This window comes from Armigeres subalbatus, chromosome 1 (assembly GCF_024139115.2).
Source record: "Armigeres subalbatus isolate Guangzhou_Male chromosome 1, GZ_Asu_2, whole genome shotgun sequence".
Taxonomy (NCBI): Eukaryota; Metazoa; Arthropoda; class Insecta; order Diptera; family Culicidae; genus Armigeres; species Armigeres subalbatus.
In genome coordinates, this window is record NC_085139.1 from 152,985,327 (window position 1) to 153,011,533 (window position 26,207).

Consider the following 26,207-nt stretch of genomic DNA (forward strand, 5'->3'; position numbering starts at 1 on the left):
AAATTTGCTCCTTTTTAATCCTCTAAAAACAAAACTGCTTCCAAAAAAACCTAAGGTAGTTAAAAAATATCCACAATCGGTGAAGATAGGCAAGGTGTGTTACTCACACTTGTCGGTTTGAAATCCATGAACAGAAATGGTTCTTAATAAGTAATAGTAGACGATGAAATAACATCAACAAGCCATCATAAAACATCTTGTGTTCACTAGCTTACTGTTGAGAACACGCTTTTCTGGGTAAAATCAGTAAAAATGTATCAGTAAAAATGTATCATTAGAAATCAAGAAGTATATCCCCCTGCATCCGAAGTTTATCATGCTTTCTATCGTTAATACTGTGAGTGCAAAATCGAATGATTACATAAACGAGATGTTATTCATTACAACTACACATTGCTCTAATAATCCAGATAATAGTTTTAAAAAACGATTTGTTGGGATATGCGTTACCCATTTCAGTTTACGCCCAGCCACCTTCGTACGTGCTACGTGAAACAAAAAGAATATAATCACCCAATCCTAATTTTCAAAATAAAAACCACTCAAACGAAAACCACCAGCATCAATTTCTTGCAGACACTTCCCGTTAATAGACATCTTTGTCGTCGAAGAGTCCACAATGGCACTACACCTAATTAGTTATTTGGACTAAACTTGACCCACTCGTTAGCCATCGTTGTTCAATCTCGAGCAAAATGTAAACATAGTCGAACCGTCTTCATCTGACCAACATAATCGATGGACAAAGCAGCAAAAAAAGATCGGTCTAAAGTGTAAATTTGAAATTCAAATATTTGATGACATAAATTGGTCACCTTGCTTGTGAGCATTGAGAGTCAGATACGAAGCCCCGTCGCCGTCGTCAGTACGGCAAAAGAAAAAGTGCTTGCTCGCCAGCGAGGTGCCCTTCTAGTCGCTAGAAGAAAAACATGCGTTATAAAGCAAATACCGACCTCTTGAAAAATTCATTAATATTTGTTTTTGCTTTTACAGTTCGCTCCTTTCAAATATGCTTCTGTTTTAGGAGGCAAGAACTGCCGGAGAAAATCATCGAACCGACAACGAGCAATAAAGGTTTGTTTGTTCTTATTAATTTCATTCCGAAAGGTGTCACACAAAGCCCTCATTCTCCCGCAACTTTTTTTTTTTCATCTGTTCCTGCCCAACCACAGGTACGGCGACGACAACGACGACGTACAAGGAAGATAAAATACGATAATAGCTCTAATGACTGCAGCTCCCTCCCCAAGTAACATGTATTGAGCTAACAGTTGTAAAACTGTTGAAAAGGGAGGATGATTGTATGATATTAATGGGAAATAAAATTACGATCATCCCAAACATATTGAAATGACTCCGACAGTCAAGTTTCGGGAACGCGCAGTGAACACGAAAGCGATATCAACGATTCCAGAAAGGATCTGGGATACGACAGATGTTTTAGGGATCTTCATAGACAGAAACGAACCCTAAAAAGCGAATGTGAAAAAAGTGTGTGAAGATCGTAAAGTTTCTAAACTGTATCTTGCTATGCATCCCGCCTGCTACAACAGTTCATCACGAAACCAAACGCAACTTTCAAAATTGCACACAAAATCTCCAACGCGAGGAACTATAATTATGATTAATAGATTGATCACAACCTACGAGCCTGGGTCCGCCCGTCATTGCGGCACAGCGGACCAATTGACTGACTGACGGGTTGACTGCATCTCACTCCGACAGTTGCCTGATGTCCTTAATTTAATATCTGTTATTATGGTATTTTTGGATAATCGCTATTATCTGTTTTATCTTTTGGGTGTATACGGTCGTGGTTTGTGCTCGGGTCTGTCTCGCATAAAAGGAAGCATTCAATTTAAGCGTATCCTCGACACTTAAAAAGGTTGTAATTTTATAAATTCTCACAATTTTTGAACTTATAATTATGAATGCTGATGTTTGTTTCTTCCGAGCCAATGCATAAACGAATGATTTATGGCCTTTTAATATGCCAGTAAGCCAAGTTCTGACAACGTTCGATGCACAGAGAGAGGAGGACAGCAGTGCTTAGACGAGAAAGACGACTCGCACACCATACGGAATACAAAATTGATCCAGCGCAAGCCCTTTGCAAGAGGGCGGGTGCCACTTTTTGTGGTGGGCCGTCTCCAATTACTACCGAGGAGTGATTAGGATCCACTGATAACTTACCCATAAATAGCTTCTTTATCACGTTTATGCACATCTGGTTGCACTGCACCCATGTGACTCGTGGCTGGTGATACATGACTAGAGGTTCCATGGTAACCGTGCATGCCGACTGATGCAGCCGCAGCATGGTTCATGTGAGGTGAGTGATGGGGAGGTAAACCGGATAACCCAGGCGGCCTATGGCCTGCGTGGGGGTCGTACATTGCCGCTGCTCCACCGTCCATTCCGTAGCCGTGCAGGCCATCGTCGTACTGCAAAAAAAGAAAAGTAGAGAGAGAAAACTCGGTCAAACACCATGCGAACAAAACAATAGATCTAGGTATGCGCCTCCAAGAAGTGCATTCTTAACCGACGAATGTGGCTAATGATGATAACTTCACAGTGTACGTGTCCTGGGCTGCTTATCTGGTAGCCCCCACCTAAATTATTTTTGCCATAAAACTTTATGGCCACTTTCATGTATGAGCGCAGAGTGCTGGAGGTATAGAGTTTGAGTCTCGGGGTGTTAGGTAAAGAATAGCAAATGGCAAATGCTCCGTGCGGTGCTAGACAATAAATGTTAACCGTTTTCGGTACAGTTGGCGAGATAATTTTCATACCAAGGTGTGTTTTTTTAACAAGGACCACGTGAATTTTGAAGACTTTGTGAGTTGCGGTCATTGATTTGATACGGAATTTAAGTGGTGAAAGCAGATGAAATAGTCCCTGCCGATGATTTATGTTAATATTGAATCCATCAAGTCGCAAATGTTGTTGTTAACGATTACGTTCAAATGCGCTTTTGAACAAAAGTTGGTGCACATGCACAAAAAAGTAACAATTATCGAAATGAAAGCTTGTAATTGTAATTTGGCTTCTAGCCTTGAAATTGTAAATTGTAGTAAGAAAATCAGAAGAATTTCATAAAACTTGTAAACCGAGATGCAGAGATAATTGCAATCACCCAAACAATTGCGTAGCAATTACGTCAATTCATATTCAACTACACAATAATTTTATTAAACTGTGTGCAATTAACTCTTCATACGCATTTTGCAGTTGTAACTGTTGTACGGGCACAAACAATATTTTTTATTAGTTTCTTAGAAAAAACTTTTTTCTCACACTGAGTCAGTTGGAAATACCCTGAAACTAAGTGCGACAAATATGAAAAATGTCATGAACTGCTAAATAAGAGAAAATCACAAATTAATTCCATCAAATTTCTCCAGAATAGTATGGATGTCTATATGATTTCATTGTTTTTCATGGCTGTGTGAAAATAGGTTTGTACCCAATGAAAACGGGTCTCCAATAAGTCTTGCGTGCAAAGGCGTAGAATTGCCAATCCGGAGATGGTGAGTTCAATTCTCGGTCCGGTCTAGGATGTTTCCGGGTGGGAAACATTCTCGTCTCCCTGGGCATAGTGTACCCATGATACTTGCCACACAAGATACATACTCATGCAATGGCGGGCATAGAAAGCTTTCAATTATTAACTGAGGTAATACTAAGTTAATAAGCAGGCCAAGTTCCAGTTGGAATGTAGAGCCATATAAGAAAAAGAAGACCCAACGAAAACGATCTATTTCGTCATAGCTTGTCGGTAGGCACAGTTTCTCATAGTGCTCTGATTCGGTCCATAAGAGTCCTCTTTTATCGTAATAAATCGGTTTGAAATTCACCGGTTGGGTAAAACGTGCAAAATCATTTTCTTTGTTAACTTCCCAAATATTGTTGCAAAATCGTTAAAGGCTGACTCCAAAAAAGCCACTTTTTATGTATTATATTTTTTTATTATGTAAATTATGTCTTTTTTCATGGATGTTTTTATACTACTCAAATTATCATCATTCTGGGAAATTGACTAACATAGAAAAGGACTTTTACTGATTTGGCCTCTGCCCCTTTGATAATTGGTAATTGGTGCTTTATTAAAAACGATAGCCCGGTAGTACAAGACTTTTGATCAGGTCAAGGAAAGATAATTGAAATGGATGGATTGAAACAGGTGATACGTATTACTCAGCATCATTCACTTCATATGAAAATACATGTTTTGGAATTTAAAAAGTTTTCTCGCAATGCTTTCATGCGCATTATTGAATTCATCAACTCAAAGATGATAAATGGTTAATAAATTCCTCGAGAATGTTCATTAAATGCCAAACGAATCTTTGATACGAAACCATTAATTTTCTAAGCCAATCGACTCAGCTCAGCTAAGCACAAAAAAACTGCTTTTTCAATAGGAGGATTAATCTACGTTCTTAATTGAACCATTTGTTTGAGAAACTGCATAAGTCCATTTTACACAATTTCGAGAAAACAACAAAAAACTGTTTTTGGACAAATTGGCACCGAACCTTTCGATTCCTTCGATACAGATCAATAGTTTTTGGCAAAACTCAACACCCTGAGGCACTTCCAGTGCAAAAACTGTAAACAGTACTCCATAATTGCTCTTCAAAGTGCGTGGACTTATGTAGTTTCTCAAACAAACGAAAAAAAATTCATACATTCCTGAACAAAAATTTTTTTTTCGTATTTTTTGCCAGAATACGTATTTTTGGAAGAGGATTCAGAATACATAAAAATCTCATTTTGGCCAAAAATGTTACATATGCAGTTTCTCAAACAAACGGTTCAATTATGCCATCGATAAAAACAAAGTTTTGTTTAAAAAACGCATTTTGCTGGCCATCTTCTGTATGATAATCGATTAAGATCAAATATACTTTACGCAACCTTAAAACATCAAGGATAGCTCGAACATACATTATTGTAAAGATTTATTTGTTTGAAATTCACGAGAATCAGGTTTGTATTTTGAGAAGACAAGACGACAAAAAAACAAGCCTCAGAAAACATAGAATTTTCGAGAAGTCTCAGATGTCTTAAATTTTTTTTCGAAGTTTCAGAATTCTCAAATATTTCAGAAGTCGTAAAGGTCTTAAAAATCTCAGATTTATCATATTTATATATTTATATTTATATATTTCGTATTTATCATATTTATCTCGTTATTCTCAGAAGTCTCAAAACTCTCTAACGATGTAGGAGCCTAAGAAATCTCTTAGGAATTTATTTAAATACATTTTATTCGCAATATGGTGTCAGAACATTCAGAAGTATATGAATTCTAAGAACCTTAGAGGCACTGTTGGGAAAACCTCAAATTCTCAAATCTCAAGCATGAGTCAAGTAGAACCAGACTCTTGGCCAAGAGAAACGTTCATCAGCGATTTGCATCATTGCATGAATTTTACGTGTACTTCATTTTTTAATGCGTTAGAATAAGTTTATTTTCTTAAAACAATGGACAATAAATCCATACATGACCAAACAAATACAACTCGATTGGGTTTTGACGTCTTTTTAAGCAAAATCATTTTTCGGCGAGTAAGCAAAATGATCCCCAGTAATATTTTGCTTTTTTAATGGCTTCCAAGCACTCTTGCAGAGTTAATAATGGTCTTCAAGACCGTTATAAAACTAAAAATGTTACTCGGGATGTGATTGTGCCCGAAATATTTAAACGCTATAATCTCCCTGTAGAAACGCAGGTGCATTAGCTTGTCAATGAGACATCAATTAATCAGATTTGTGTGTGGTTCTACCAACAGTGGGTCTTGGTCGTCCCAGAAGGTTCAGAAACCTCGAAATGCTAAAAAAACCTCAAAGGGCTAAAAAGTCTCAAAAGTCTTGAAACTTTTAAAAATCTTAGACGTCTTAGACTTCTTAGAAAAGACAAAAATCAAAAAAATATCCAATATCTAAGGAGGCTCCAAAGATTCATAAGCCTCAGAAGTATCAGAAATCTCAAAGTCTCAAAAAACTTCAGAGATCTTCCAAACGTTTTAAAAGTTTTAGAATTCTAAGAAGTCTCAAAAGTATTAGACATTTAAGAACCTTAGGTGTCTCAGATGTCCCATTAGCTTCAGGAGTCAGAAGTCTCAAATTTTTTGAGATTCTCTCAAATTTTAGACAGAAGTCTCAGATGTCTCAGAAGCTTCAAACACCTTGAAAGTCTCAGGAGTCTAAGAATATTGATACTTCTTAAACTCTTCTAAAAGTTCTAGAATTCTCAGAAGTTTGAAAAATTTCAATGTTCTCAGCAATCTCAGAACTATCAATAGTCTCGGAAGGCTGAAACATGTCAAAAGCCAAAAAAAATACGGTGGCGGTATTTGAGTGGTAAGCGTAAGTGCCTCTCACCCCATACCATAGGGCATGGGTTTGGTTACAGTCCATGCCGTTTGCATTTTCTAAGAAGAATATGTCTAATCACACCTGAGATAGGAAGTAAATCTGTAGATTCCGGCCTATAGTGTTGATGGGTACGATATGTAAGATTCAGACGTGGAAATCGTATTCCTAACGTCGGTGGTTTTTAAACGTGAGGAAATCATGACTAGTCATGTTTCCGCAAAATCCGCAAGATACTGACCAAAATCGCAACATATAAGCAAAAATTGCCATTTTCACGAAAATCAATAAACTCTGTGATGTAGTAACAAACCTACATAGTACGTAAAACTACCACATGTCGTAGCCGCGCTTTCAAATAATTCATCATTCTATTCCTAATATTGAATTATTATTTTAACACAGTCTGCTACTACCACACTACCTTGGAACAATATCAAAAAATAACCCTGCCTAATATAAAACACAAAGTAATCTGTTTTCAATCCGTATTTATAAATCATTGGGCAATATTTACAACATGTTTTCATCGTTACATACCATGTAAAATGTTTTTTTTTATTTTGGAAAACATGTTGGTTTTATTTTATTCATTCGGAAGCCACCTTTTTATGAGCTTCAAGATATTTTTCACACTGGTAGACCCTAAATTTGATGTTTAAAAATAATTTTAAAAGTTTTTGGGAGTTTAACTGTTTGACAGTTATATCAAAGGTTGACAGCTTGGTCCATACTAAAATCAATTTAAAACGTTTTTGGGAATTGATTCAAAAAAGCTGCCATGCACCAAAATTCATGAAATTTTGGATTTTTACTCAGTTTTTGCGATACATTAAAGATATGTAATAATCTCATTACTAATAAGGAAACTCAAATCACACCTCGGACGCTTAAGCACTTTTTGATATATAATCAATCTGTTAACACATTCTAAGTCACACCACTACATTGTTGAGTCCCGAGTTGCTGAGATGAGTGGCACTATTGGTCATACACAATATTTGTGTATAAAAACACCACTCTCCAAATCTACACATTTTCATTGGCACAAATCTATAAATTTAATTGATGATATCTTTAATTACACACATAACCACTCTCCCGCGAAGTACAGTAATTGAATTCATTTTTTAAGTGTGCAACACAAATATTATATCTACTATATGTATACTAGTTTTATCAGTGTAGCTGACTCGGCTGATTTTCGCCTACATAATAAGTCACAAGAATATTAAGTTTTGTAAACTCTGACCATTCAAAACATCATACAAATTGTAATTCAAGTACTAGGTACATGAATTTCACTATTTTACTCATGTTTATCATATGAGATCTATAAAACTGTCGGAGTTTAAAATAAAAAAATGAAGGACTGGAGAAAATCTATCTAGCCTTTTCCAAAAGATTCCAGATTATTCGGAAAATTAGTGTGTATAAATAACGTTTTTGACGGAACCAGATGCAAGTAAACGAATGAAAAAAAATATTATTTACAAAATTAAAGTCAAATGCTTTTGATTTACTTATTCACTGAACGCACTTATAGTGATCTTATAACAGCAATTTGTGAAAGTTTGTTGTAATCATGGCTCAAAGAGATGATCCTGAGAGGTTTAAATTTGTTTTTGCTGATAAGTTTGCTTCACAAAATATGCAGCATACAACTGCAGACAAAAAATGTCAAGTTTTACATACAAATAAGCCTATGAACTAGCTCTGCATGGAAAAGTAGCTGAAAAAACCCAATCGCCCATTCCTCAAATCTTGCAATTAGCATGTAATGCTTTGACCTGATTTGGCTAACAGTAACTTCAGTCGAGAGTCATCTCAGTGGCAACGATTATGATTGGATTACACCAAAAAAGAACCTAATCCATCTAGTTGCCATAGAATACGCCCAATTGGAAAATATTGGGCAATTCTTGAGCGGAAGCTGTAAAAGACTGGAACAGTTACTGGAGATGTTAGTAAATTGAATAAATGGTCGAAAAAACTCGTCGCCAGTTGAAAACAAATCCACGCAAGATGTTTAAAAAATCACATAAGGTGTCTAAAAATCACTCGAGGCGTTTCTAGAAAAAATCGTTATTTCATCAGAACAAAATAAAACCGTTTATATATTTTCCCGAAAGTGTAATAAAGTCTTCGTTTTGACTACTGAATCGTCGTAGTTTATCGGAATAATGCCGAGTAGAGCTGATTCCTTGTGTCCAGATATTGAATGAATTAAGCTTTATCTAAACAAGCAGCACATTATATTGAAAATCCTGAAATCCTGAAAAAAACTAATTCAAGAAGAAACTATATAAAACAAGCACATTCAAAAGGCCGCAAGATTTCACTAAGGTAGTGAGTGACAATATCGAATCAAATAATCAAACTTTCTGACGAAAATCAATGTTCAAAAAAAAACTATATGATTAATCACTCAAATAGGGACGAACGTTGAGCGAAATGCATCGTTTCTTGGCAAACCGTGATCCGAACCAACCCCAGATCACAGCGCGTAGCGCAGCGCAACGTCGACGTCGGATGCACCGCATCGCACCGCACTTTTCAACGGCGCGGCGGTACGCGGCGTCATCAACGGCGATCGCAGCGCGATAGCGTGAAATTAGATAGAGCGTAACGGTTCGTTGTAATGCGTAAACAAATCAGCTCACGATGCCGGCTCATTGGAGTGTCTGATGTGTGTTAATTTAATTAATTTAGCAATTTATCCATCTTGGAAGCACTGGAGATGAAGGGAAAAAATGTGGCTTGAAATAAGTTGCAGCAAGCACTCCAGATACATGATAAACAGACCATTTCTACGATGGTGTGATGTTGATGCGCAGCGATTGAACTACATAGTTAGTGGCGGAAAATGCGGTGCATATTGCGGAAACAAAGTAGCCTGCTATCCACAAATTGATGGTTGAGGCGCCTAACGGCATAGGGGCGTAAGTGACAAGATAGTCACATTTTAGCGAATAGAACTAGTATTTATGGCTCATAGACAAAGTAAATATTTCTTTTTATTTTGCGCCACAATGCTCTATTTTGACTAATATGAATCTGGCATTTGAAGTTCCTTTGCGTAAACATTTAGATCAACGTGAATCAGATATCGGTCACAGGAAAACACAGTAATGTGTAGCGGCTATAACCAAAACGCTTTTAATAGGGTCATGCCGATAACAAAAACTTTTAGCGTTTTGACATGTTTGATTCTACAGATGGGTTAAACTTGATTAAGCCAAATTCAAGTTTTTTCAGCGCGAACAATTGTGAGCTGCCTTTCAGCATGAGCTCACGCATTCCACAAATTACATCTAAATGTAAATTTCTGAATATCCCGTGCGCCTACTAGCGTAAATAACACCAAAAGAAAAGGCGCGTGCCCTGGCTCAAACCCATAGACAAAATAGTTATGAAAGCGAGAGAGAATAATAGTTTTTCGTGGTAGTTCACGTCACACTTTCCATATGAATAGAGATCAGAATTCTAATGGAACAGATAAAAGTAATTTGAAAGAAATTGTAATATATAATTCAAATCTCCGGCAGCAGTGCCTCGTTCTAGTCAACGATTTTCCAATGGGTTTTCCTCTTCCTGGTAGCTTCTTTCGGTGGAAGTCTCGTGGTAATCGGTCTGCCGGTTTTGGCGCTCTCCTGCTACAGTCGTACATCTGATTTATGCATTTATGATGATCAGCCAGCGAGATAGCTTCGAAAACACTTGACTGATCTAGTCTAAGCGCTTTGCCTGCCAGTCAGTGGCGGTGGCTATGCTCAATCAGAACGCTCGAAAGCAATGAATAATTATAGCAGACCGATGAATGGCACCACGTTGCTAGGCTCCCCAAATAAAGTACAAAGACATTTCCTTTGCTTTTATGTTTAGACGCTGCTACACTCATCCAATTCTCAGGATAAAATGGCGACTAACCGTCTCGCAGGTCTTTTCCTCTATATTCAGAGGGAAAGCAAGAGCTACAACAACAACACAAAAAAAACCTTCGCAACCGAAGCGGAACTATAAAATAAAACTTGAATTCGTGTATAATTAGTGGGGAAAATGCAAGATAGCGATTCAAGTGAAATGAGTGAGAAAAATATATTCTATGAGGAAGAACGAACTGAAGAACCCTTCGCTCTTATGTACGAAAACCCAACAAACAATGCGAGAAACACAGGTAAAACGAGATTGTTGAGCTGACAATGGCATGAGTTTTCCATTTTGTGTGTGTTTTTTTTAGCCACGCTTGCATCGTGTACTCCTATGCGTACGGATCCACCAGCCAACCAACGGCTGGATAGAGGGAATTAATTTAGGGTGCGCAGCAGTTCATCGGCAAATCTACATCGGGTTCCACATCAAAAGCCAACTAAATTTTAAACTATTTGAGGAGTATTGAATAAATATTCTACAGTTTACTTTTCCTTATTCATTGATACTTTTCTCGGTAGATTTTTATCTAGATGGAATTCTGCCTACTTCGATTGCCTCAAACGAACGATTAATTCTGCGATATCAGGAAGAACATACTCAACTGTATTGCTATTTTCTACTTAACACTAACACGGATGTTTTTGTGAAGGTCCTGTTATGCGGGATAAGTCTGGTAAAAATCACTTAAACCCAACAAGCAGCCGTCGCCGCCCTGTCCTGCCACCCATGTACCACCATTTGGAGTGCTTTATTGAATTATGTTCACATCTCCGCTTCGGCGTGAACGATACTGCTCAAATGACACTGTGTGGCCGCCGCTGTGTGTGCCTTGAAAATTGCATCAACAGTTGTGTCTCATATCGGTCTGTCAAACACTCTGGCCCGGAGCTACGTATCTCGTGCAGGCACACTAACGATGGCAATCAACAGCCGCGATCATGATGGTGCGGCGGATGATGATTCCTTCCCTCATTCATCCGTTTCACACTATGCTTAGAGAGACAATCGTCCATATCAATTGTTCAAAACTGTGCATATACTCAATTCTCCAATCTAACCTCACTCCGGACTGGACGAGTTTTTCATTCTATCTTTACTTGTTTGCCTCAATGCGGTCGATATATGTACGCGCGACACAATTCACACTCACACTCCAGCGGGGAGCCTGCTGTGTATATTTCGTTTGATCAAATAGATGAAAAATTTCAATTGATTTTAACAATGTTCGAAATCTGTCAAATCATTTCACACTACATCATCGTTTTCATCGAATGGCGAAGGGATGTGCAAGCCAAGGCAACCAGCCAGCTGCCGACGATGAGTCTTCAGTTCTGTGTAGCGAGTCGAACGAACAGGTTAAAATTTAGATTATTGATTTTACTTAAACTTCATTTTACGCACGTTAGTTGCTGTACGCCAAGATCAAACTCGCTTATTTTACGCAGTGTTGTCTATTGATGGAGATGCCCATTTAGCTAGCCTATGCTTGATAGGGCCAGGGTCTGTACAGAAATCGCTATATCCAATGGAAGCGCAGTAGGCCCGTGTTGAACGTAGCAAGCTGAATTTGACAATGGTCAAATTTTTGAATTTTTTGTTTTTGCCTGAACTGTTATTGCTTATAACTGAGAAAAAAACGACGGCTCGACTTTTTGTTCCTAATCGGAAACCACCCGTTTTCGGTGCGCCAGTGAATCCGTTCTGCAAACCATTTCAGTGTATTGAATTTCAATGGGACCAAAACCCATCGACATTGCCGTCGGAATTAGCCGCGCTGCTATGTCCGTAGCGGGAACTCGAATCCTAACTTCAGAAAAAGGATGCAAATATCGCGGCAGCAGTAGGCGGTGGAGCCAAAGTAATGACGACAATCGCGAGTCATGCTGCCTATTCCGCTTCGTCGTTACACAGGGCAGGACAGTCCACGAGAATTCCACTACTAGACGGGTTCTGTGCAGCAAAAGTCTAGAGCGAAGCAAAAATAAAACGCATGCGTGTGTTTTCATACTGTCAAAAATTGTGTGTCTACCCATCGTCATCAACAACGCTGAAGCGCAGACGAGACACAACGTAGGGAAAAAAAGCAACCCATATAAATAGTAGACTAGTACCCCTCGTGAGGACGTGAATGCCGAGAGCAGACAAGAAAAGATCATTAATCAATTTTACTATACGGCCATTTTGAAATTCATCACCCAGAAGTTTGAGCAAGGTTCATAATTTTTGGGAACCGAACGCTTTCGACGAAGACCGTTCCGCAGAATGAAACGCACGAAAACGGGGAAGACTTCTCACTGGCTCACCAATTGACTGATCGATATTTACATGGGCCGATTTTCGAAGACGGGTTTCGCTTTAAAGTTTTTGAAGCTCCACTTGTTGTCGGGCGTTTATATTTTTTTCGGCTGGCTTTGTACCAAGACAGCATTATCACAAATATCTCAACCAAAAAAAAAGTTCACTTGAAAAGTTATAAATAGTGCCAAAAGCATTGTGACAGGCCGTTACAATTGATTATCACAGTTAGTTACAGTGTTTTAACAGTTTTGTTTTAGTAGACTCCAGTTTTGATTAAAACTCTTGTATTATCTGTATACTGTAATGATGCAATACAGTGTGATAAAAATCCATTTTTTTTTTCAAACGGGCGCAGTGTAGGGAAATGTTATTTCGGTGTCATGGGACTAATGGGACTAATAACTTTTTTATATTTTTTAAACAATTTTTGATTTTTTCAGAACATAGCGCTTAAATGATTCTGCAACTTTTTCTATCAGGTCATTATTCTAAATTTAAAATTGGCGGTGTTAGAGACAAATTTGTGTCAAATGACTTTAGTGTCATGACACTTTGGGGCATTTTTGTAATTTTATCATGTCCCAAACTTTGCATTGCAAACTATTATCTGTTAGACAAAGTAATTGGATTCTTTAACCGTTATGTGTATAAGAAAAATCCGAAATAGTAAATAACTTTTGAGAAAGTAATTGGGAAATTGGCAGAAGCAGTCCCATGCTTTTTCGGTCACATTTCTCAACACTAATTGCAATGGCTTTTCATTTTGAAATTAGCAGCCAGAATAGAATTTTTATTTCTGTTAATTACATTAGTTGACTAAACTAATGTCAGAAAAAATATTTTAAGCTCTTTTTAGTGGAATGTATTAAACCGTAATCCTCCATTTAATTCCACCAATTATTTCGATATCTTTGCAGATACGTATTTTGACCAAAACTGTGTGGTCGTCTTCAGTGTCTCGTACTTGACTCGACTTCGTCAAGTACGACGTCGAGTCAAGTACGAGACACTGAAGACGACCACACAGTTTTGGTCAAAATACGTATCTGCAAAGATATCGAAATAATTGGTGGAATTAAATGGAGGTTACTTAACTCGTCTTAGACGGTTAAACTAATACGTAAAAAGAGTACAATAGCCGTTTAAATATTTAAGTTTAACATTAATTACTCTCACTTGAAAAAAAGAAGAGAATTACGAAAACAATTTTTTTTGGAAATCTGACCAACATTTTCAATAATCTTGTTACAAACATAAAATGTTAAAATTTAAAAGTTGACCCCTGATCAACGAGGCTTGCAAATTTCTCACACAAGGAACAATTCGCGATAAAACATTTTGTTAAGTTGTAGCTACATTTTCTAGTGCTCTGAGTTCTAACATCCTGTGAAAATTGTTACAACTCACTCTGACTTCTGCATTGTGTTAATTGATTTTTTCGTTTATATTCAATGTATTGCTAAGCACACCTTACATCTTGATATCATTTCTACATTGATTAACGGCAACGTTTCTCTGTTATGATTCAATTCATATGCCACAAACCAGAAAAAAACTTTATTTCTTATCAGCCTGTTCGAGACAGTACGCGATTTTCCAAAATGGGTATGGAACTACCCTTTGAAGCCATACCAATTTTTTTAGCTGTACCGAATACTGTAACAGTTCGTCCTGTTTTCAAAAGAATAAAAGGACAAGTTTATCTATCCAATTAGGGCCAAAAATCTGGTCCGTACTAACGTATTATGAATTAGTATTTTTGACCTTAACAAATGAAAGGTTCGACTGATACGAACTCCTCTCAATAGAACACATGTTAACAAGTTGAATTATTCGTTAGGAATTGTTCGTAATTTATTTCACAGATTATGACATATTCAATTCTTCAAGTTCAATTCAATTGTTCAAGTGAAAATCTGTAAAATTCCTCGCCAACAATTCGGTTTTTTTATTTATTTAATGTTTCAGAAATTTCAAGTCTCCGATTTATTTTGAGTGTGTAAGTCAGCTATATTTGTTAGGTGCATGAAATGAATACAGAATTAAAGCTTTTTATACCATGGCTCCATTTGAATTTAACAAAATTGTATAAGCCAGAATTTTACAATGTTCTTAATGTAATATTAAATAGTTTCCGTTACACAGGGAAAAAAGTAATGAATATTTAATGACATGTAAACTAGTAACAGTAAAAGTAATTTATATAACATTTTTCATGTTTTATCAATTGATTCAACTCAGTTAAGGTGATACTAAAAAATTAACTACCGGTGCAAGAAAAGTAAACTTAAGTTATGGCGAATTCCCAATTTAAGAGAGGCGACTCTTAGTATTGCGTGCAGTTTACTTTCAGGTCGATCCAATGTAGTTTCTGAAGAATACAAATATTCTTTTTTGCAAGATACCGCTATTTTTCCAGAAAAATAAAAAGATTGTGCCAAAGATTCATTATGACTCACTATCCCAGCCTGCTTTGCTCCATGTCAAACATAATAGCAAGCAATTTTGATCCACGAAAACAGATGAACCAATCATTAACGAATTAATAGCACCTAGTGCTCCAGTTGATGTGGTAAAAATTCCAACTATTCAATTCACGCCCTCCACGGAACCCGAAATTCCCCGAATCTTGGACCCATTGTTTTCAATATCACATTAGGAATGCTTTTTAACATGTTCAATGCCTGAGAACAAGGGTGGCAGCTAGACAAAGATGAGCACTCCGCGGGTCGATAATCTGGCCGCGTTTCAACAAAACGGCCCCAACGCGGCCACTGCCGTCGCCACCGCCACCCACCGCCCATTTCGCCCGGCGATTGGCCGGACCCGCCGCACCATAATAACGCGATCGTTAGTGCCGCCGAGAGCCGTAGCATGCGCGTGTAAGTGATTTTTCTCATTTCTTGGTCCGCGTCGCTCCGCTTGCTCACACCCGAGGTGCCCTGCCCGATCCAATCCCGACGGGGTTACTCGAGCAGTAAAATCCATTCCTCCAGCAAAGCAGCGTACGCCGACTGGATTCGGCCGGCCGAGATGCGAGTTTCGTTCTGCATGATTCATCAAAAGCAGATACTTTTGGGTTATTGAAAGAAAAAAAAGCGAACGTGTTAAGGCAATAATGAAAGAAAAAAATCAATAAACTGTTTGAATTTGGAAATTGAAAAACTGTATCGATCTAACAGACGTCTAATGCATGTGTAATAGTTAAAACGAATAATAATGGCTATTACCGGATCGAAAATACGTTCTTACTGCCATCATCCACGGGCGGGCAGATGAATTTTAAAGATTCAGGTTCATATAACGAACGGCCAGCAGCGACCGGAGAAAATTGCCTTCTGTTGCTATCGATAAACCATGGCAGATTTTTCAATTATATCGTTTATCAATGCTACACTAATCTTTAATATCGGCGGAACCTCGGGGAAGTAAATGATGCAAATTGGAACTCATAGAGAAGCGAACCAACAAAGAATGTTGAAACAATCTCGTTAGGAAGAGTGATTCAGAGTTGAATAATGAACCACATATAGTGCTTACACACAATGAATTTGAAATTTTAAGCGAACATCGATTGGAAAAATATATCTAAGCAGTGGTTTTTCTGTAAATCTTTACGAAAGCTGTATAATCTATGCTCAATCTAATCAATTGTCAAAAATATTACAATTCTGCAAACTTAGTAAGCAATATTTGTATATTGGCGGCTCGGAGAACTCAGACTCAACTCGGTGAATTAAGCGAATGTCTGTATGTGTGTATGTGTATGCACTTTAACATTAACTAGCTGTTTTTATAGTAATCCTCGGCCAATAGCCGCGTAACAAGCTGCAATCGACGGGAAACAAGTACCAGTTGATCGCTATTGTATTCGAACACAAATGTAAGTTATGACGGATATGATAAAAAAATGTGTTTCGGTTATTCTTCACTAGGTGAAATAATTTAAACTTTTATACAGAATCATAAGAAGAACTGAGCGAATTGAATTGTACAACAAATCTATACAAATTGGGCTGCAAGTTTTGTTAACAAAGACATTATTGATAATACATCTATATGAATAGAAATGAGTTGATCTTTCCTCGTCACGATTTAATTCGCAAACGGATAGACAGATTTGTAAAAATTGTTCGTTATTCGTTCCGTCTCGGGATTCACAATATCTATTACACAAAAAGTTGGTGAATTTGACGTTAAAATAGGACTTGAGGTCAGCTGTTGAGCAAAAAAAAACTATTGCATGGAAATTGATCTTGAGCGCGGTCCTGCATATACACCCAGGTTTTTTTTACACGGTTGGATTTCATTAATTTCTCGGTAAACCTTTACTTTCACAGTTTTTTAAATACCCCCTGAATTTTCTTTGATTTTTTGTGAATTTTTTCGTGGAGTTAACTCATTGCTGCATTGACGCTGAAGGTCTTAAACGACCAAAACCAAACCGTGTAAAAAAAAACCTGGGTGTAGTTCAGTATGTGACCCCGAACTCACACAAAAATTTGCACAATATTTTAGATTATTCTTAAAAGTATGAATGTGATGTTTTCGAAGAAGTATCTGCTTTATGCTGTGATGCAGTCAAAGCCATATTTACTTTAATAGTCTTTTCTTCTTTATTATCATTACATCACTCACTGCAACAATGCCGACTTCGGAAACTCACACCGTTGTCAAAAGTACAACATATTAAAAAAGTATACTTGACGTTTACAATAGAACCATACGAAGATTAAGCACTTCTCTAACCATAACATATTATATGGACCGGAAAATGAACCCACCCACCTTCAGCATATTGTTGCTTTGTATCCGCGCATCTAGCCACATCTTAAGCTGAGTACTTAAACCTTTTGAACATTATTATTTTTTATATAAGTGTTAAATTTAAAACCTTTACGATTGAAAGAATTATCGGGAGGTGAGTTGTCGGACCTCCCGCCCATGCTAATCATATTATAAATGAATGTACAAATTGTAACTTTTCAATTACTTAGAAGTGCTTAACAATCATAAAACTGATAAAGCTTATACGTGCAGTGCCCTATACACCAAAATGAACATGAAGCATGAACTATTTAGTAATAGGACAAACTTTTCTACTTATTACAGTGCTCCTAGTCGACGGTTTCTGAAACTTTTGACGTTTATTGGTTGACAATAACAAAAGTGATATCAGTGTATTTTTTAGATAATAAAATCCTCTTATTTTGAGGGCTTTCGCCATGCAAGAGGAGCGCAGAATGAAAATCGTGCACAGCCGCCTTAAAAATGCTCTGTGATCCATATCCCAGCTGACTGGAGGCGCGTATGGCGCTTGCTCAAAACGTACAGGGAAACTTTGTCGATGACTTGGAAGCCTCAAAGTAAACGCTGGAGAAGAAATGCCAACCGTCAACTCTGTAGAAAGGTCGTTTGGTGACCCGCGAATCACTTTGCAACGAATTCGCTACCGCTAAGGCTTACAGGCGCATCGCGCAAGTGGGCATCCAAATCGATCACTCAAACAAAATGCTGTAGCTGGAGCTCATACTTGAAAACCTGCTGATCAAATCCTACGTAGAAGTTGACTTTAGACAGCTTTCAAGACCAAAACTTTGCCAAGGGAAGACGTGTCCCTTCCAGATTCAAATGAGTTTTTGTGGACAAATTCGCACGCAAATATATAATCTGACATGTAACTTGCAGCTGTGGTCAAAATGAAAAAAGAAAAATTGCAGAGAAAACGATGAACTTGGAGGTTTTCAAAACCCAATATCTCCGGGAGAACATTCTTTCCTTTTTCAAGTCACATACGGATCCGCTGACATTATGTTTGGACCTTGCGAGTAGTCACTACAACCGCAAGGACAACAAATGGAATTTAGTTTGTCCCAAAAACTGCTGGGCCATTATGAAGCTGAAGCTGAAATTGAAAGGTGCTGTCATCAGAATGGGTGATCGGATGAAAAACAACCAACTGTGTACACCAAAATCGAATAAAAACTTTAAGATCTCCTTTGCACCCATTCATGCTTCTAGTATGAGTAATGTATTTGACATTATAAAATATGTTTTGCTGTTCCGAGTCCTAAATTATGTAACACTTAAGCTATCACCAAGGAGAACGTTATCAAAAACAAATGAAAAATATGCTATGCTAAATCTATTACGGCAAACTAGTATTAAATAATCAAATTGATATTTCATACGATTTTATTATCTCATACGTATGAAAAAGTAGTGAATATCCACGAATTAAAACTCATCAATAATAAAGTTTGATTATTTTATATTTTTGAATTCAGTTGTTTCTGACATAAAGATTATTACAAAAATACACAGAGTTATCTTTTTACAGGATTTTTATTTTCTCAGTTTTGCGCTTCTCTAAAATGTTTACCGTTTACTGTTTGATCTTCCTTCGAACTGTTCAGGATTATTGAAAACACGTTCCACAGATTTTGATAGTAAACTGAAGTCATACGATCAATAATACAACAGAAAAAATCGTATAAAAACAGAATTCTGTGTATACGAACCTGATTTTTAGGGTATTAATAAGACATACGTAAGAAACAAAGCATTTAAAAACTATGTATTTTTGATGTTACTAAAACATATAAGGAGGTTTTGCGCCAATTTAAGAAAGACTACAAGAGCAGTTCTACTCAAATAGTGTAAGACACATGGCTGATGACACTTTTCGAGATCGAAACATATCTAAAGTACCGCTGCGATCCACTACATTTGACATTTGAACCACAAAATACAGCTTAGAAACAAAAAAAAAAGTTATCTCAACTGTCCTATAAATATAAAGAGCAATCGAACATGAATACTGTACGAGCACTCTTTGTGCCGCCGATATACAGGTCTACAACTCAAAATATTTTTTTTCTGTTGAATCTTGTTGAAGATTGTCGACAATGTAACAGTTCGTACGGGTGCCGCCATGGGAACTGTATTGACGACGGATGAGGCAATCATTGACGAACAAGAGGTCTCAACCGAAAAAATAAGATGGGATAAAATCCTAGTCGTTTCAGGATTCATACATTTTAGCAGAAAAAAAACGGATACGAGCGAAACACCTTGGTGGGTGCGTACCTCAGTCACCAAAAAGTTTTTTTTTCTTTTAATTCTTCCAACATTTCAGAGTCCTTTTTGTTGAGGTCCAAACAAAAGGTAGATATCTTTTTATATTTTTGCTCATTTGTTAGGTACACACATACGATGTGCACACATACATTTGCTGGCCGCCGCCGCTGCTGCCATTGCTGCAAACAAAAGGCAAACGGTGCCAAAAAGGAGCAAAGCAGAAAAGGGATTTAATGCTTTGCGAAATCCAACAGCATCAGGAATTTCTCAATCTGCTTTTTTTCCTCTGCTTGCCTTTCCTGTCTTCTTGATACGCACGGGCAGTTGTTGTGTGCCTCGGTTGATTCTTTTTTGCGAAAACCGAAATTGGATTTGCATTTTTAAATAATGGAGTTTAAGCGGGAACCTCAACATTGTCCGACCGACGCACAGCTTGGGACTTTCTGATTGAAAATGATAATTAAGAGGATTGCATTTTGCATTTGACCGCTTTGGGCTGGCTGCTCATTTCTGCAACATCTTTTGGACAAGGCAGATTGTTTTTTTTTTATCCAAAAAAATAGCAGAACGTTTCTTGTAATGGTATTTTTTTAAATTTTTGTATTATATCTTAATATATGACTATGCATATTAATCAAAAGTAGGACTTGATTAAATGGTCTAATTTAAAATTATTTCATATTAAAACGAATATACTATCGTGACAGTCGTAGCAATCAGTGCTGGGAAATATCAAGTCTATCATGCGAAAAAACAGAATTCACGTCGTGATAATCACATATCGTTACTGTTTAGCAAATGAACAACACTGATACCAGGGTCATAACACAACAATTTATTATCCCCGTAAATGAAAATGATTTTTGCAATAATCAGTTTAGCATTTAAAATACAAATTCCGGGCAACCTTAAAAATATTCAAATTGAAAAGAATATTTCATCTGAATTTTCATTCTCTAAATTATTGATAGCAACTGAATGATTTCGGTGCAAAAACTTGGTTGCAACTATCGCCAATATTATTTTTTAAACAAAAAGTCATTTCATGAGACATAGCGATGAGATTTTTTGCTTCTGTCATAAATTTTGGCCGTCGTCTGATAAATAACAAGATTTTGCTCACTTGATCATCTCGAGTATAGACCGTCGGAATTGCAAAGAACAGATTATAACTGAATCGAAATTTAGAACTTCAATTTATCCTATTTTATTCATATTTTCACAATCATCGATACCTACCCTAGGCTGTGCCATCAAATGCTGCAATGTAAGCGGCGGCTTCACTTGTTCCACCGCTTAGAATCCAACCAACAAAAACTTAATAACCAAAAATTTCACTTATCACTTAAACAACACATACACAACACTATTGCCACTTCTTCTCCGAATTCACGATTTTTTTCACAGTCTCTGTGAAACTTGTTCTAGTTCCCGGGAGCGTTGCAAGTTATTTACTTTTATGCTTCGTGTAGTACCGATAACACTCCCAGTAAATCATAAGAGATCGCCGATGTATCTCATGGTTGAACGCAACGGTTTAAGAACATTCCGATAATTGAAATCAGAAGTAACATAAAATTAATATATGTTTACTTTTGCCTAAGCAAAATCACACTTGGTTTATTTCCATGCTTGATGTGTTTACCGTTTTACCGCGGATTTGATTAATGATAAATTTCTCTTTCACACTGGCACGCGCGCACTCGAACCGAACCGACAGTTCCAGACGATCTTCCCGTATTACGTATATCTTTGATTCTTGCGTGATTGTTGCAATCTTAAATAAAATTTCACTTAGTTATAAACTAGAATCACAGTTTTATCATAACTCGTTTACAGTGCGTTGTGTGATTTTTGTTAAACTTTTTTCCCACGCTTGATTTGTTTCTTTCCGCAAACACGCGACGATCTTCCTTTCACGAGCGAACGAACGAAATAATTGTCCTTTTTTATGACAAAACACGCGAAAAATGTTCGATCAATAGTAGAAATAGTACACAAACATCCCACGACGTCTACCGCGACGATGAATTTTCAGCAGCCGAAAAAAAGAATATTAATTACTTGCATTTCGGTTCAACGAGCGAGGAGAGCTCTTTGCACAATGTCGTCGGCTGCGCGTGTGATGAGCGAGAAATGATTTATCACACTTACGCGAAACACTGTCTAGGTTTCACACTGGAGTCTTCACTTTCGATGCGCGCTTTTTCACCCTGGACCGCGAGAGTGTGTGTGCGGTAGGTGGTGTGCGCGGTGCGACGAGGACGAATTCTACAACATAGTAGGCTCTCCTTGTCACTCGCTCTCGTTCGCTCTCTATCTCTCGGCTAGTTCTGTTTTCGTGCGGCGAATGATAGATCAGATTGTACCTCGAATTGACCGAAAGGATAACAACACAACACGAGGTTGTAATAATCACAGCAGGCGATGGACCGCCGATGTCGATGAATGTTGTGCAGCACGCCGGTGACCGTTTGTTGCATTCGGATGACAGACGAAACCAAGCACACTATCGCACAAGTGGTGACGGCGGGATTTTGCACACATCTGGGTGCTCCTCTTGCCGATTATGATCGAATTAAGGTATGATCCATATATTATACGGAGACCTTGCGGCAATAACTTTTGCCGCTACACACTACTTATCACTTGCGAATCCATTGGAACGCCTTGGAGTGACGAACTGCCTGTTTTCAACCGCGGTAGTTGAATCCTCACGTTGTTGTTGTTTTGAACGACGGCGGAAAGATATTGTTTTTTTAAACCGATATATATTTGTCTAAATTTACCGAAGTGCAGTAATTAATGACTAACGAAGACGAATTTAAATGATTATTGGTATACTGTTATTGTTATAATAATTTCTCTTATGGCTGAATATATAAAGAGTGAGAGCGACGTTCGTAAACACGTCGTACGCGTTTCGAAGGCAAATATACACTGTCTTGTCAATCAACATTCATCTACAGTGGCGGGGATGCACAAGAGGTAGCGACAAAATTTATGAGCCCGCCTCTTTTTATGGTTGCTTTGCCTTCCCGTTGAGGTAAAACTCTCTCCTGCCAGCCTGCTCTCTCGCGCGCGGCAGCATACGGGCTCAAATTTGCGCACGCAATAACTCCGCCTATTCCCGTACAAAATGTGATAGCTATATACAATTATTTATATGGCCGATTGAAATGAAGAATGTCTTATAGGATAAAAATTTTAAATTTAATACACACACAACACTTCATTATCGCTCTTTCCCGCTCTCTCGTCACGAACACTACCGCAGTCCCTGCTGTAGTATTCGTTTGCTGCCGTTCGCTTACAGCAGTAGTTTTTGTGTCCAACGTGCACGGTGCACCTTGGCCTCAACGCATACTTGAATTTTGAACGCCAATGTGACCATATATTCAACATAATGCGCTTGGAACGTTGTTCTGCTGCTGCCGTCACTCGTCTCTTTTCGCCGAGTCTCGGTCATAATCCATTAAAGCCAGAACGATGATTTCTTGCACAACTACAGATTATCAACAACTCTCGTCACCATCTGTATTAGTACCATCTGAATGCATTTTGCCATCCATTGAGCATCGAGTGCAATCTACGTCTCTCTGAGCTGCTCCGGGTTCTCTCCGGGATCTGATGCTACGGTATGCTCGGACTGAGAACACCGTACGAACACAAAGATGCGCGCTTGCGGCTAACAGCTCTTGAGAAGATTCGTTTCTTCCTGTCGACGGCGTGTTTAGCTAGACTCAGCCAGCAGCAAACAGAGCATGAATCGAGTTGCAAGAATTTCTCGAGTCGAACAGTCCCGATGAGCTTCAGGGCGGCTACGACGTCACCAATAAGGACTTGTTTCCAGGCTGTCTTATCAATATATGACAAGCGAAACAGATCCATCCAGTTCGTTGCAACAATGCGAATGCAAGTCACTTCGCTTATACTTGGATATGGCAAAAAGTGCACTATGAGCTGTTAGAATTTTTGTATTTTATTTTGGATACCAATGGGAGTGAGAGAGTGAATATGTATAGCACCTTTGTCAGGATAGTGATGCATCCTTCGCATTCTGAGAAAAGAAGACTGGCAGAATACGTTCGGCTTTTCGTGTGAATGACTGAAGAGCTTCACCTGCAACAGTGACATGCACTTGGATCCCGTCAAGGATGGAAAGAAAGCCCGCCGCTGTTGATTGAAATGGAGAGATTCAATAATGGGACAATGCGATAAGCGTTTCGTGTGGTGGAACAAAAACATTACGAGGGCATTCCAACAGATTAATAGTTGAAGCGGTGAGAGATTTGGCAAAGCTTGTTGAAATCGTTTCATTGGCAATCTTGCATCGAATAGAATGTGTGGTTCTCATATGCAATTACATTTTGTATGGCTGTCATAAGCTTTTTTGTCGAAAGCACTTTACATGAATATGCTAGGAAACGGTCGTCAAAATTGAATTCCAAAGCAGTCAACAAAACATTAGACACCTGGCTGTTGCAAAACTGTTGGATCAGCGGCAAATTGTATTGAAAGATCATGAAAGGAGTACGCCCACACGGAACTCGGAATCATCATTTATTGCAAATAGTTGTACACTATGCAACATTGTAAGATAATTCTAATCAGTATTTTGTATATTCATTTGTCCGTCGTTGCGTTGCTTCAATTTTCACAGTACCTACGGCAAATGGAAGTTGATATTATTTTGATTGAATGATTCAATTACGAAGCAATTATTATACACCAAGATTAAAATACAAACATCGTGTGAAATCAAATCATCATCGCATTCAAATAGGCGCGCAAATGTTATGAAATGTGTTTGTGCAAAACACATATTTAAAAGAGCCTTCTATAAAAAGTTCGGTTTTGGAGCAGTTCTATAGCCATTCCGTATACTTAGTATACGAGAAATGCAAAAAGTTTTAAAAATTATCATTCGCGAATCAACTATACAACATAAGTATAGGAGTTAACTATTATTAGTTAACTATATTATTAGATGAGATTAAATTAGATGAACTCACTGTTTATTTTCATAGTGTTTAGAGTTATTTTTTGGTGTTTTTTTGCACAGACACGACTTGCACTACAATCATTATTGTAGTGCAAGTCGTGTGCAATAGCAGTGTCTACCAAAGTCCCTACGCTCACACTAAATGTTTAAACTGATTACGAGAAGCCCTCCCTATGTGAAAAACGGCAAACTTAATAACGAAAAACGGTAGACTGTTTCACCCTTGAAAAAGGGCAAAAATACAGGCCGAAACGTCGGGCAAAACAAAACGAATCGTTTTGACTAAATTAGACTGAGAAAGCCACACAATAAAACACCAAATCTTCCAGTCGTATTTCTTTTGTATAACTCAAGATGGCTGATATACAAAATAGTTTGTGGTTATTCGTTTTGATTTTTTTTACTGCAAACATTTGGGAAGATCGCCGCTCCATTAGTATTTTTTTGTGAAAATTCGTATTTTTCGGAATTTTTTTGGAAAATGTGCTTTTTTCAGGGTTGGCCAAATAAGGCACTAAGGTGGCCAAAACCGGTACACTTCCCCTACTGAAAAAGAAAAACTTCCCAAACAATTTGCTGTGAAAACAATCATAAATGGGTCACTAGACGCGCTATAAGAAAAAAAAGTTCGTCCAAATATTAAAGGACTCAAGCTTTATATGATTTTAATCGCTTCAAAAAATGCAAAACACCTGCTTTGTTCAAGAACATGATAACTGCCATGAACTGGCTCTGATTAAAATCCAATTTCTCCATGACTTTATAACACATCATTGCGATGTAATATACATTGACCGAATACCGGTTCTGTTTATAGTTTTTTTTTTTCAATTTTACCCTATGCGGTAAGTTTTACCAAGCTATAGCTGCGCTGATTCATATTAGCTCGAAAATTTGACAGTCTTTCGCAAATATAAATTTTATTTGTGTTGCAAGGACGTAATAGTAAATTGCTGCGACTGCTTTAGTGACGCAAATTAAAATTCAATGCCAATATTCTGAGTTTTAAAGCATCATAGCCGAGAATTTTTCATCTCATTTTGATATAATTGAAATCATTCTTTCCTAACATGCGTGATAACAAATCACAACATAATTAACGAACTAGACTACTTTTATACATTACTATGTCTTAAACTCTATTTAAACAATTGCACAACATGTGAAAGATTTAGTTTGAAAAATGTATTGGAGGTTTACCACTTCCTTCGGTGGGGTTTGATCCCACGAAACCAGTACGCTAGACAGGTGCTTTCCCTACTAAGCTACGAAGGACCTCCCGAAGCTCGTAGGACTTTTATTCCTTATTTTTGACAGGTTTATACATTTGGAAGCTTTGAGATGAAAATAAACCCAACATCATTTCATTAAAGTTAATTGATCTTAACAACGTTCTTCTTTAAAATAGAAGGAAAATTCCGATCACGATGATCGCTACACAACATTCGCTCTGTTTGTCGATTGGTGTACCCGAACCTTCTATTAAAAGTTCGTTTCTAAAGTCAAATTA

At 37.6% G+C, this 26,207-nt stretch overlaps 1 protein-coding gene across 1 annotated transcript in view; it reads right to left on the reverse strand.

The window, feature by feature from the left end:
- The window catches only part of LOC134205300 (homeobox protein homothorax-like), a 128,579-nt gene extending 105,943 nt beyond the window's left edge, over positions 1–22,636 (reverse strand). Inside the window, exons 1-2 of the mRNA XM_062680438.1 lie at positions 20,932–22,636; positions 2,194–2,444 (exon numbers count right to left, since the gene is read on the reverse strand). Of these exons, the coding sequence (XP_062536422.1) occupies positions 2,194–2,444; positions 20,932–20,946 (266 nt within the window). The 5' untranslated portion in view covers positions 20,947–22,636. The remainder of the gene's footprint in view (positions 1–2,193; positions 2,445–20,931) is intronic.
- Positions 22,637–26,207: the final 3,571 nt, after the last annotated feature.